The sequence below is a fragment of the Macaca nemestrina genome, chromosome 17 (genome assembly GCF_043159975.1).
Source record: "Macaca nemestrina isolate mMacNem1 chromosome 17, mMacNem.hap1, whole genome shotgun sequence".
Lineage (NCBI taxonomy): Eukaryota > Metazoa > Chordata > Mammalia > Primates > Cercopithecidae > Macaca > Macaca nemestrina.
The window spans coordinates 8,505,521-8,518,678 of record NC_092141.1 but is presented as its reverse complement, the minus strand read 5'-3'; the positions used below and the strand labels follow the sequence as shown (position 1 = coordinate 8,518,678).

At 55.3% G+C, this 13,158-nt stretch overlaps 1 protein-coding gene across 3 annotated transcripts; it reads right to left on the bottom strand.

Moving 5' to 3' along the window:
- Positions 1 to 295: 295 nt before the first annotated feature.
- LOC105473992 (Rho guanine nucleotide exchange factor 15) lies at positions 296 to 12,878 on the bottom strand. 3 transcript variants are annotated; one of them, XM_011728317.3, is made up of 16 exons: positions 12,721 to 12,878; positions 10,419 to 11,068; positions 9,803 to 10,135; positions 9,504 to 9,558; positions 8,107 to 8,165; positions 7,793 to 8,004; positions 7,511 to 7,671; positions 7,177 to 7,329; positions 6,936 to 7,065; positions 4,652 to 4,726; positions 4,450 to 4,542; positions 4,198 to 4,358; positions 3,949 to 4,101; positions 3,713 to 3,795; positions 3,195 to 3,299; positions 296 to 1,948 (listed from the first exon to the last, which is right to left on the bottom strand). In XM_011728317.3, exons 2-16 carry the CDS (start codon positions 11,017 to 11,019, stop codon positions 1,797 to 1,799), a joined length of 2,526 nt encoding a protein of 841 aa, XP_011726619.2. In that variant the 5' UTR covers positions 11,020 to 11,068; positions 12,721 to 12,878; the 3' UTR covers positions 296 to 1,796. The 3 variants fall into 3 exon arrangements, 2 of the variants coding, with proteins under 2 accessions (XP_011726619.2, XP_011726624.2); XM_011728322.3 differs by lacking the exon at positions 12,721 to 12,878 and adding an exon at positions 12,213 to 12,267; XR_982621.3 differs by lacking the exon at positions 296 to 1,948 and having other exon boundaries at positions 3,949 to 4,052.
- Positions 12,879 to 13,158: the final 280 nt, after the last annotated feature.

Below are 13,158 nucleotides of genomic sequence, written 5' to 3'. Positions count from 1 at the left end.
TTTCATCGCCTGCCTGAGCCCCAGGCATTGCCCAGTCTGCAGCGGCCCCCAGCCACAGCTGCTGCAAACCCACAACCATTGCCACCACCACCACTGCCGCCACCACCACTACCTCAGAGCCCTCAGGAACTGAGTGGGCTGACACACTCAGGTCTTGCACATGACCTTCAAGCCCCAGTTCCCAACAGAATTGACCCCTGCTCTGGACCCCTTTCCAAGCAGCCCCATCCCCCTTATGAAACCACACTTGGAGACCACTGCTCCTATAAGCACACACTTCCCCGGAGAGCCTCAGTACAAATGCACCACTATTTATTGAGGGTTCCCCACGTCAGGCACCCTGCTAGGGGAGTCTCCAATGTCATGGACTGCCAAACGCCAGTGCTCTCTGCCTCTGAGTCTCCCGGAGTCCCTGTGCCTCCTGCAGTCAATGTGACAGTGTCGGTCCTGGGCAAGTTGCTGTGCTGAAGGGGAGGCCTTGTCCCGGGCCTGGGACCCCCTGCCAGTCACTGTCCGCCTTGCTCTCTCTGTCCCTCACCTCCTCTGGTATCATGCGAGGCATTTACTCATCTGGAAACAGATACTCTGGATGGGGTTGGGCAGCCACACCCGCTCTCCAATCTCTCCCCACTGTTTGGCCCAGTGTTTCTGTGAGAGGATCAGGACAAAGGCAAAAAAGCCCAGGAGGTTCACTGACTGGCCTGTGATCCACAGCTCCCGTTTCTTCACCCAGATGCAGGATCTAATGTGGTTCCGAAGCTCAAGGCTGAGGCTGGCTGGTGGATTATACTTCAAGTTGGGGAATCTGCAGGCAGGAATTATGGAGGCCAGCGTTTGGGGCATGGTGAAGGGCCTGCAGACTTCAGGGGCCTCAGGACCCAGCTACTGGCCATCTTCAGTCCCTTGGGCTCCTCTGCCAGGTTGTTGGCTGCTCCATAACATTGCCCCACATCTGCCACGGAACCCTGGCCTCCAAGAGACCCAGAGCTCAGGGCTCTCATCCCCTGGGTGCCAAGCCACACCCAGCACAGTCTCTTCTGGAGCTCAGACTTAGCATCTTTCTTGGAGCAAGTAATAGGAGAAATGAGAGGTAAAGGAAGAAATGGAGCATTTGTGGGTGAGAAACACAATCACCACACACACACCACAGTTGGCAGAATGCCTTCCCTGATACATATACACACATATCTACATATGCGAGTGCACACACGCAGATTTTCTGAGACACACACTATGAATTCTTCTGGAAGAGAAGAACTGACTTGAGAGGGCACAGGAAGCACCCATGAATGGAAACTAGTATGTCCCGGACTCAAAAGACAGGACCAGTCATTGCTGCAGAACCAATCAGGGTGACTACTGGTCTCTTGGGCCCAGATCACCATTTTCTTTGGCTGGTTGGCTTCCTGCTCATTCCTGTTCACAATTTTATCCTAGGACTTTATCTCCAATGAGGCCCCTTTTTAACTGCCATGATCTAGATTTATCTTCCTTGGCCTTGAGCATAGCAGGAATACTCATTGGCCGTAGGCTCAGCCAGCTCAGTACCCATTGGCTGCTCTGCACTAAGCTTCTGTCTCCATTGGCCGCACATTCAAGGCATCCTCATTCATTCTTATTGCTGTGGGCTCAGGAGGCCGTTTTCATTGGCTGCCCGGTCCTGAAGCTCGATCTCTATTGGTTGCCACGAGAGGTAGTATCTCCACTGACAGTGAATCCAATGGATGAATGGGCTTTGTTCTCTCCGTGCCACACTGGTAGGTGTCTCCCAACATGTGCCCCCTCCTCAGCCTGCATTAAGGTGGGGGGGCATTGGGGGTGCCTGAAGAAGGCCCAACAGCCTCTAGAAGCCTCTGGTGCTGGCGAAGGTGCCTCCTCCTTTCGTGTTCCCCTGTGACTTCACACACCAGCTGGGCAGGGAAGGCCCCAGGAAGCCCCTTCAGCCAACCTGGGGGAAGAGAGACAGGGGATCCAGTGAGGTAGGGACAGGAAGCAGGTGAAGAGGGAAAGGGGGCCTCATGGGTTCTCAGGCCTTCAGGGTCATTGTAGGTGTGGGAATTCATGGATAAGCCTGGAGCATCAGTAGAAAGGGCATCAGAAGTGGAGGTGACAGCAGCTTGAAGAGGGTCTGGGCTGCTCCTCCATCAAGCCCTGCATGGCTGCTCATGTCACTTGGAGTAAGAGGTGGAGTCCTTGCAGGGACCTGCCAGGTCCTGCGTGATCCTGTCCCTGCCACTTCTGTGACCTCATTTGCTTCTCCCCCTTTCTCTCTCCTGCTGGCCACACTGGCCTCCTTATAGTTCCTCAGTCACACACCAACCACAGGGCCTTTGCACTGCCTGCTGCCTCCGGCTGGGACATTCTTCCCCCAGACACCATGGGCCTAAATTAGCTCCATCAAGCTTCATGCTGCCTTCTCAGTGAGGTCCACCTCAGCCTCCGTATTGAAAATTTCACGCTGCCCAACCCTGGAACTCCTGACCTTCTTTGCTCTGCTCCCTTTTTTTTTTTCCCCCATAACACTCCTCACCTTCACATGTACTTTATAATTTACTTATCTATTTTGCTCATTCTTTATCGTCTGCCTCCTCTGCTAGAACATGGCTCCAGCAAGGAAGGAAGTGTGATTGATACATTTGATTCACAGTCCCTAGAACAGCGAGTGGCACTTCGTAGGTGCTTAATAAATATTTACTGAATGAATAAATGAAACACGGCCAGGCGCAGGGGCTCATGCCTGTAATCACAGCACTTTGAGAGGCTGAGGCAGGAGGATCACTTGAGCCCAGGAGTTCAAGACCAGCCTGAGCAACATAGCGAGACCCCCACCTCCATTAAAAAAAGAAAGAAAGAAAGAAGGCCAGGCACCGGAGGCTCATGCCTATAATCCCAGCACTTTGGGAGGTGAAAGCAGACGGATCACCTGAGGTCAGGAGTTCGAGACCAGCCTGGCCAACATGGTGAAATCCCATCTCTACCAAAAATACAGAAATTAGCCAGGCTTGGTGGCAGGTGCCTGTAATTCCAGGTACTTGGGAGGTTGAGGCAGGAGAATCCTTTGAACCCGGGAGGCAGAGGTTACAGTGAGCCGAGCTCACACCACTGCACTCTAGCCTGGCTGACAGAATGAGAATCTGTCTCAAATAATAATAATAATAAAAAATACAAAATAAATAAATGAAAGACTGTCTCACCTTCAGGGGTCTTGTGCAGGTGTTTGGGGGCAGCCCTGGACTCCAGACTCCGTCCTTCAGTTTTGGCAGGTGTCGATGACTCTGAACACAGTTCCTGGGAACAGTCTGGTTGGGGGTGGGTGACATTAAAGTGATTCTGTTTAGCTTCTCCCCCATATTCCTCTAAGACTCACTTTTTCTTTTTTTTTTTTTTTTTTTTTTTTTTGAGACAGAGTCTCGCTCTGTCGCCCAGGCTGGAGTGCAGTGGCGCAATCTCGGCTCACTGCAAGCTCCGCCTCCCGGGTTCACGCCATTCTCCTGCCTCAGCCTCCCGAGTAGCTGGGACTACAGGCGCCCGCCACCGCGCCCGGCTAATTTTTTGTATTTTTAGTAGAAACGGGGTTTCACCGTGGTCTCGATCTCCTGACCTTGTGATCCGCCCGCCTCGGCCTCCCAAAGTGCTGGGATTACAGGCGTGAGCCACCGCGCCCGGCAAGACTCACTTTTTCTTCCCTCCTCCCATCTAGGGGGATACTCACCACAGTCCTCATAGATGGTGTCTGGGGAGCAGGGAAGAGGGCCTGGGGTCGGGAAGGCTCCTAGCCAGCGCTGCATGTCTGATCTGGTGGGGACATTGGGAAGTGTCACAGATGGCCCAAGAGATCCTCTAGGGCTGAGGCAGGAGCCACAGAAGAGAGAGACTGGGGAAGTTGGAGGAGCTCTGAGAGGTCAGATAAGCGTCCCAAGGGTGTTTTCTGAAGGAAACACAACTCACAGGGAAGAAGCTTGGAGTAGCCGGTGGGTGGGGCGACCCTGGTGGTTGCTGAGAAGGGAGAGGCGGAAGGTAGGGGGTCCAGATGGATCCGGAACCTGCTGGGCCTGGACCAGGGAGCGATGGGCATAGTCCAGAACCTGTAGCCGCTGCCCACTGCCCAGGGATGAGGTCGTTCAGAAGGACAGCAGGGGTCCCGCTGGACCCCTCCTGCCCACGCCAGACTGGGCTCCTTCCTTCCCTAGGACTCACCTCTTAGGCTGAGTGATGAGCAGCAGGTCGCTGAAGAGCAGCAGGCAAAGAGGGGTGAAGCGGGGGCGCGAGGCAAAGAGCACGCCCCCCCTCCGGCACCCTAACTCGGTTAGCTCTCCCTGGAACTCCAGGCGCCGTGACCAGGAGACTAGGGGCAGGGCCTGGGAGGAAGCAGAGGCAGAGGAGGTTCTAGCAGCAGCAGCAGCAGCACCGTGGGGCAGGGCAAGATGGGGAGCCTGGGCAGGGATGTACCTTGACTTTGTGGAAGCGCAGCCTTTGGGTGAGCCGGATCAGCTCTTCAGTCTGCTTCATGCGCCCCACCTCAGCGCTGCAACGCTCGATGATCTAGGTAAGGGGATCTGTGTTACCCACCCCAGCGGCCAGCCCCCTACTCCCTACCATTTCTCTCTACCACCTTGTCACCTCCCCCCACTTCAGTGTCCCTCCTGCCCACCTTGCTGACAGCACCCAGGGCCTTCTGGGCATTCTCCTGACGGCTGGACCCCTCTTCTGTCTGACGCAGGATATTCTGGGGACAAGGAGGAAGGGTGACTGGGCCCCCTGCTCTGTGGCCCTGGGATTCAGAGGGGCCACAGCTCAGAGGACCCTGCCTGCTTTGGCCAATTTCAACAAGGCTGACAGACCTCATCATTCACCATCTGCAGAACCCTAAGCAAGTCCTGTTACCTCTCTGAGCCTCAGCTTCCCCATCTGTAAAATGGGGCTAATATCCACCTAGCATATCAATAGCATTGTTTTGAGGATTCAAGAAGGTAATATATGTAAAGTGCTTATTGGTACATATTAAATGTTGAAAAGAAGATTCCTATTTTTTTTTTTTTTTCAGAGTCTGGCTCTATCACCCAGGCTGCAGTGCAGTGGCGCAATCTCGGTTCACTGCAACTTCTGCCTCCCGGGTTCAAGTGATTCTCCTGCCTCAGCCTCCCAAGTAGCTGGGATTACAGACATGTGCCACCACGCCTGGCTAATTTTTTGTATTTTTAGTAGAAATGGGGTTTCATCATGTTGGCCAGGCTGGTCTTGAACTCCTGACCTCAGATGATCCACCCGCCTCGGCCTCCCAAAGTGCTGGGATTACAGCGTGAGCCACTGTGCCTGGCCCAAAGGTTCCTATTATTTTAATAATTATTAACCAAAACTGTTAGTGCAGGCAATACAGTAGAGTACCTAAGAGTGCTTAATTACAATTTTTTCTCCATCAGTTATTTCTATATGACCTGGGGCAAGTTATGTAACCTGTGCCTTAGCCTTCTCATCTCTAAAGTAGGACAAATAATAGTTCCTACCCTCACACAGTTGTGGATAAGGTTACACAGGTGTATAGCACTTAGAACCATTCCTAGAAAGCTCAATAGCTGTTGAGCTATTATGATTAGTATCATTATTATTATTGTGTTGTCTACACTGGGGATAGATAAAGCTGAATAAGATCATAAAGACACTGAAAATCTGGTTGGGAACTCTTCACATAAAGATCCCCCCATTTGCTGGGCTCAGTGGCTCACGCCTATAAGGCCAGAGCTTTGAGAAGCTGAGATAGGAGGACTGCTTGAGGCCAGGAGTTCAAGACCAGCCTAGCCAACTAGTGACACCCTGTCTCTATACAAATAAAAATTAGTAAATAGCAGGGCATGGTGGCACTGTGGTCCCAGGCTGAGGCATGAGGATCCCTTGAGCCCAGGCATTTGAGGCTGCAGTGAGCTGTGATCGTGCCACCGCTCTAAAGATCCCCATATTGGGTGGCCTGGTTAGAAAGGAGTCTCTACTTTGCAATAGAAGAGAGCATGTCAGCTGGGAGCGGTGGCTCACGCCTGTAATCCCAGCACTTTGGGAGGCCGAGGCGGGCAGATCACGAGGTCAGGAGATGGAGACCATCCTGGCTAACACGGTGAAACCCCGTCTCTACTAAAAATACAAAAAATTAGCCAGGTGTGGTGGCGGGCGCCTGTAATCCCAGCTACTTAGGAGGCTGAGGCAGGAGAATGGTGTGAACCCGGGAGGCGGAGCTTGCAGTGAACCGAGATCAGGCCACTACACTCCAGCCTGGGTGACAGAGCAAGACTCCATCTCAAAAAAAAGAAAAGAAGAAGAAGGAGGAGGAGAAGAGTGTCTCAAACTTTTTTTTCCCAATATCACCCCACTAAGATGCCTTTTTTAGATAATTTTCCCTAAACATCCCCCTCACCATGAAAGTTTAATTCTACAGATCTACTGGAACTCTGTTTATGCACTAAAGCTTAATGGAGTACAACTGTTGGAATAACTAAGATTATTTTCACCCCCAAAGAACCAATTTTTGCCCCCTTGGAGGTGATATCACCCCAGCTGGGAAGGCATGTGGGTAGAAGAATACAGCCAGAGACAACCTCAAAAACCACTCACACACTCCCCCTGAGACCCAGCAAGCAGAAGGGACTTGCCCGAGGTCACTCAGAGAGTCAGTGGCAGAGCTAGGTGTGGAACGCCTGTCTCCAGCCAGAGGCCCTTTCCCTGCACCTGGACCTGGAGGCAGTCCAGGTAAGAGGAAGAGCGCACAGGTCCCCTAAGGCAGGGCGTGGTGGGTCCTAGGCTGAGACACCCAGATTCGTAGTTACGATTTGGGGGATTTTATGTTTAAGGTGGAGTAGTGCATGGTGATAACTGGAGGGCCAAGAAGCCCTCAGGAGTGTTCTCCGATGGGGTTGGTGGGGCGGAAACTGCCGCAGCCGGAGGGGTACCTGCAGTAGCATGCGGAGCCGGGTGATGCGCTGGAAGGGCAGTAGCAGGAAGGACGGCAGCGGGAGCCGCTCACACTTAGGGAGGCTCTGCAGCCGGCGCAGCTCGGCGGAGAAGCGCATGTTGGTGTCCCTGCAGAAGCAAGAGTGGTTAGCGGCTGCCTGGAGGCCCTGGTGCCCCAGCCTGCTGTGGCCTCGACCCCACCCCTCTCTGCAGCTTCCTCCACACCCCTGGGACACTCACATGAGGCGGCTGTAGGTCTCCTCCTGATACTGTTGGTTCCGCACATAATCCACATACACCGAGAAAGGCCCCACAGCGTGGGCGTGCACCACATCACACAGGTCGCTGATGTGGGGGGAAGAGCGCACACGGGACAGGAGCGTTGCTAGAAACCTGAAGGAATTGGGGAAGCAAGCAATGGGGGCGGGGCAGAGAGCCAGGTCTCCCGGGTTCGTGAGAGAAGGGCTGGGAACCAACTGGGTCAGTAGAAGGAAGGACCTGGGCCCGGGAGAGAGGAAAGGGCGTGCCCAGCAGCCTAAGGGCAGGTTCCCTGGAAGTACAGGAAGCCACTGACCGTTCGCTGACTCCCTGGACTCGCTGCACATTGGAGAAGAGTGTGTGGTGATCACGGGGGGTGAGCGTGTCCCGGAGTGCCTGGCTCAGCACGAAAGTGTCGGTCAGCAGCCGCAGGGAGCGCAGGTAGGAAGCCTCGGACGTTACCACCTCGAAAAGACTCTAGAAAGAAGAGCAGGCAGTCGTGGAAAGCCAGGACCCTGGGCCCTCCTCCCCTACGTCTGATCTATGCAGCCCGCCCAACCCCAGCAGCCTCCTCCCGTCTCCCACCTCCAGCTCCCACCTCCTGCATGCGCCTCTCCTGGGGGCTGAGGGTATCCAGAAGGCCGCTTGTTTGCACAGCCGGAAGCTCCTGCCACAGGGTGTTGCGAGGTCCAGGGGGTCGTGGGAAAGTGGGCGCATCTCCAGCATTTGCTGGAGAAGGACTCCCATCCTCACCGACCCCCCACAGCTCCTCTGACAGCACGGCTGCTCGGTAGGTCTGGTACAGAGGTTCTAGAGGGCAAACATAGCACTTCAGGGAAGCCCAGGGCCCCCAAACCCTTCCCCCACTGCTTGATGGTCACAGCAGGGACCCTCAGGTCCAGAGGCCCTCACCATCCTGCAGGGGCAGCTCCCAGTTCTGCTCCTTCAGCACCTCTAGCCCCTCCTCTTCCCTGTGGAGAAAGAAAGGGAAGGGAGTCCCCCAGGGCCACGACTACTGCCCACCTCAGGGTGCTTGTTGTTCCCATGCTGGACAGGGCAACGCACATGCAGATTGAATGTAGGGATCCTGACGGCTCCCCACGTCAAACCTCAGGCTTTTTGTTTTGTTTGAAGGGGAAAGACAAGGTTTCGCTGTTGCCCAGGCTGGTCTTAAACTCCTGGCCTCAAGCAATCCTGCCACCTTGGCCTTGCAAAGTGTCAGGATTACAGGCGTGAGCTACTTTGCCTGGCCCAAATTTCAGATCTTTTTATGTGCCTTTTAGAGAGGAGCCCCTGAACTAAGTGGGCCCCATTCCTATCTCAACTATTGTAGACCAGAGATTTCTGAGTCTCCTTCTCAGCCCTCTCACGTAGCAATCATTGTCTGGAATGCCCTGTTTGTGTGTCAAGGAAGCTCAACGTGGTGTACTACACTCTCACACCTCCCACCAGCACGTGTAGCCCCTTATCTCCCCTGCTCTGGTCATCGGCACCACCACACCCCCATTCGCCCAAGCTAAAAACCACGCTAGTAAATGTTTATTGAATAAATGAATGGACCCTGATAACAATGTTGAATCTAAGATAATTAACAAGCCTGGATAGCATAGAAGAGATGGTCATGATTGCCAAATAGATTTTCAGACAATAATTACAATAGAAGCTCAAGGTGAGGGAAGGGAGTTAAAGTGGTACACTTACTCTGGGCCCGGCTCTTCACAATATCATATCCCCACGATTCCATGAAGTGGCTTCTATGCTTAGCCCCATTTCATAGATGAGGACACTGAGACCCAGGAAGGCTAAAGACCTTCTTTTTTTTTTTTTCTTTTTTGAGACAGAGTTTCTCTCTTGTTGCCCAGGCTGGAGTGCAGTGGCGCGATCTTGGCTCCTTGCAACCTCCGCCTCCCAGGTTCAAGCGATTCTCCTGCCTCAGCCTCCCAAGTAGCTGGGATTACAGGCACCCGACACCACGCCCAGCTAATTTTTGTATTTTTGGTAGAGATGGGGTTTCACCATGTTAGCCAGGCTGATCTTGAACACCTAACCTTAGGTGATCCTCCCGCCTCGGCCTCCCAAAGGGCTGGGATTACAGACATGAGCCACCGCACCCAGCCTTCTATAAGATCACAGAATTGATAAGGGCCAGAGCTGGGATTTGAAACAAGGGCTGCTTATATCTAGAGCCCTGGCCCTTGTCCCCTCACCTTTGTGCAGGTGGGATTTAGCTGGAGCTGAAGGTTAGTCTGCCCTCAGGTAGAAGCATGGTGGGGAGAGAACCAGGGAATAGGGGTGGGGGTGTTCGGTACCTCCCCTCCACAGTTGCTGGAGGAGCGTTCCGAGGAGCTTCATCAGGACTGTCCCCTGGAGAGAGAAGCCAGAGTGAAGAGAAGAAAACTCCAGGATCCCCAGCCCAGGACTCCCAACTCCAGCCTCAGCAGGAACGGTTACTATAAAAACTGCAATTCTCATCAGCACCAGAGCGCAGCTGGTAGGGAAGCAAAGAACCCAGGGCCTGTTGGGTATTGTAGTTTGTTGGAGTTTAGTCCCCCCCTGCCTCTCTCCTGTCCCCTCACAGCCCAGAGGTCCACTCCCCCAGGCCCTGCACCTGTTTGGATTCCATCTTCAGAAGGCAGATCAAGATCTGGCTGTGGGGGGTCCCTGAAAATGGTGACGTCCTGCCTGACACGAGTTGGTTTGGGAGGCTTGAGGGGTGGCAGGAGTTTGCGCTCGGCAGTGGAGCGGTAGGATGTGAGGACCACAGCAGGGTGACCGATGCTTGGAGGATTGGGGCGGGAGCGAGAGGTCCGCAGCGGAGAGGCCCGACGGGGGGCCCTGGGGACCTCCTCATAGCCCCCCACAGGCACCCATCTGAGCTCCAGGCCAGGTCGGGTGGTGTGGCAGACACAGGGGCAGCAGGGAGGGCAGGCCAGGCCAGCATCTGTGGGAGATGGATATCCTAAGGAGAAAGCCCTTGGGGCCCAGCCCCACCCCTGAGACCATAGACCATCTCCATCTTTAACCTGCCCAGCAACTGCAACACCAAGGTCGAGGCATCTGTAGATCTCCTCCACCCTGACTCCCGTCAAATCCTGACATACAGAAACCAGATATCCCAAACATTAAATCCATTTTTGAAAAGGTAGCCCCTAAAAGTCGTTAGCACTGAAAACGAAGAAGATGGGTGGATTGAGGTCCCCCAGCGCCACCCCCACAACACTCACCTGGAGCACCGTTCTCCTGGGACCCACTCCCGGGGAGGGGAGCTTCTCTCTCCCCATTCACATCTGCTCTCGCTTGGAGACCTGGCTCCGGGGCGTCTGCATCCTGAACGCGGCCTTCAGCACCCCCTTCAAACCTGCCAGCCAGCCTCCGCACAGTGCCAGGGGCTGAGGCAGAGCCATTCTGAGCCAGGACCCCGGCCATGGGGAGCAGAGGTGTGCGGGGTGACCCAGAAGGCTTGGGTGGGGGGACTGGGGACCGGGGAGCAGGTTCCGGGGAGGCAGAGCGCCGGGACACTGGACTAGGTGCGGGGGTGCTGGAAGGTGACTCTGGGGAAGTCTGGGAGTCGAGGCTGGTTCTAGAAGCTGAGGAGGGCAAAAGAGCAGGGGGCTTGAGGGATGCAGCTGGGGGCTCCCAGAAGATGGGGGTGCACATTGGGGTTGGTGCATCATTGGCGGTTCGGGGAAGTTCTTGTGGAGAGGAGCCGTTGTGGGGAGGCCCTGAGGACTGGGCAGCCCTGGAACGAGAAGGAGGGCGGGGGCGGATGATCCGAGGGGGCTTCTGCGTGGGGGGTGTTGCTGCGGGAAGGGACTGGGCTGACATCTTCCTCTGTGGTCTTCAAAGGAGTGGGGTGCTCTGCTGGAGTCATCCCCTAAGGAGGAGGGAGGGAAACAGAAAGACCCTTAGTGCCCCGCAGGGTGGATAAACTGAGGCCACTGGAAGGCAGGATTTTGAAGTCAGGAGGGAAGGCTGGTGTGGGGGTTTCAGAGAATCCATAAAACTCAATACGGGGGATCCCCTTTGCTAGTACAACCACCCTGTGTCTGCCTACTGAACCACGTGTCCGTGGGGTGTGTTGCGGAGGTTTGTGTGTGGTTGTGGTGGGGGAGTGGCACGGTGTATTGTGAGTGTGCGAGTTCTGTGCTTGCCGGGTGGGTGTGCAGGGGGAGAGTGCAGTGGACAGTGTGTGGCGTGTGGCCCGTTAGGAAGTTCTCAGTGTGCGTGTCTGAGATAGCGGTGGCAGGGTGGGTGTGCGATGTGTGTTCTGTGCTGTCTGGGTCTGGGTGCCGTGGGTGCGCCTGTCCGCCGGGCCTGGGCTGCGAGGCGTGCATCACTGTTTCCCTGCTCCACCGGCCCTCCGCCCCCCATTTCCCAGTTCCTCTCTCCGGACTCTCCCTTTCCGGATTATTTTTAGTCTCCTTTTCCTGCCATCAAGATTCCTGGAGCCTCTGACCCCCGGAGATGAGGAGGCCCTGGCTCAGTCTCTCCTGTCCTGTGTCTGATCGTCCCCGCCTGCCCTTGGGTCTGGTCACAGAGAGAAGCCCAGCACAGGCATAAGTCTTGCCAGGAGGCCTGGGGAGGTGGCTGGGAGAGCCAGCTGAAGGAGAGGACCAGTCAGGCCAGGGCGCTGTGGCCTGGGTTTCTCTTCCTCCCTTGAGGAAGGAGGCTACAATCCCAAGAAGGCTGCAGGGTCCGGGCTTGGAAGCAGGGGAACCTCCAAACTCCCTTCAGGGCTCAGCAGGAGAGTCAGACCCCTCCAGGCCTCGGATTGGGTCCTTGAGAAATGATGAGGGGGTAACAAGGGGGTTGTAAATGACGGGTCTGGCAGCTCAGTGGCCTCTGTGTTCTGGCAGAAAGTCACTTAGCAAAGTGACCCACACAGTGGTCTTGACCACTGGCCAGCTCCTCCCCAGCCCCTACCCCTCAGGGATCCCACACCCCTCTCGGGTACCTGCATTTACTTCCTTCCCTACCCCCCACTCAGGAATCCAGGTACTCGGGCCCCAAACACTCACCCTTGAATCCCCTCCACTCTCAGTCACCTCCCAGGGCTGAGTGAGTAGGGGCAGGAAACAGGAATCAGATCCGCCTCCCAACCGGACACCCCCCCCCAACAAACCACACCACGCTCCACATGCGCACATCACACGGGGCCCCAGGAAACAGAGGTATCCAGGGTCTCAGAGGTTAACGGGCTCTGGGGAAAAGCTGAAATTCAGGCATGGGAAATGTGTGTACAGGTTCTACCTGAACAGCTGTGTAGATGGGGGCTCACAGGAGTGAGGGGGACAGGGGTGGGGATGAGGACAAGACCGCAATGGCACAGAGCATGGGTATCTGGATGCCTCTGTCTCAGCTAAGGGATGCTACGTGCGTCCCTCCAAGGCGAGTCTCACCATCTTTCCCAGGACTCGCACCACCACCTGTCTCTTCAGCCAGGTGTGCGCCAACCCCTCTTTCACCCCGAGGGACCCTCCCGCAGGCCTCCCTCCCTAACTCTGCAGGAGGTCCCCATGAATTTACCTTTATCTTTTTGGAATCAGTTGCTATTTTCAGCGTGTCCTTTCTGCCCCTTGGAGCAAGGAATGCGGGGCTGAGGTCTCCAAATGTCTGTTCCTGTGATTCTGGGGCGGGAGCTCAGGGCCCAGATTGAGATCTCTGCGGGGGAAGCCAGTTCCTCAGCTCCACCCAGCCATTGTGTCTGGCGTGTGTGTGTGTGTGTGTGTGTGTGTGTGTGTGTGTGTGTGTGTGTGTGTGTGTGTGTGTGTGTGTGTGTGTGTGTGTGTGTTAGAGGGGAGGGCCAGGAGGTAGTACTGAGGGGAGGAGAGGTGTGGCTTGGGATCTGTCTCCTCCAGGGAGGTATAACATTTGCAGGGGGCCAGGCGTCGTCGTTCACCCTTATAATCCCAGCACTCCAGCACTTTGGGAGGGCAAGGTGGGAGGACCAGCCTCGGCAACGTA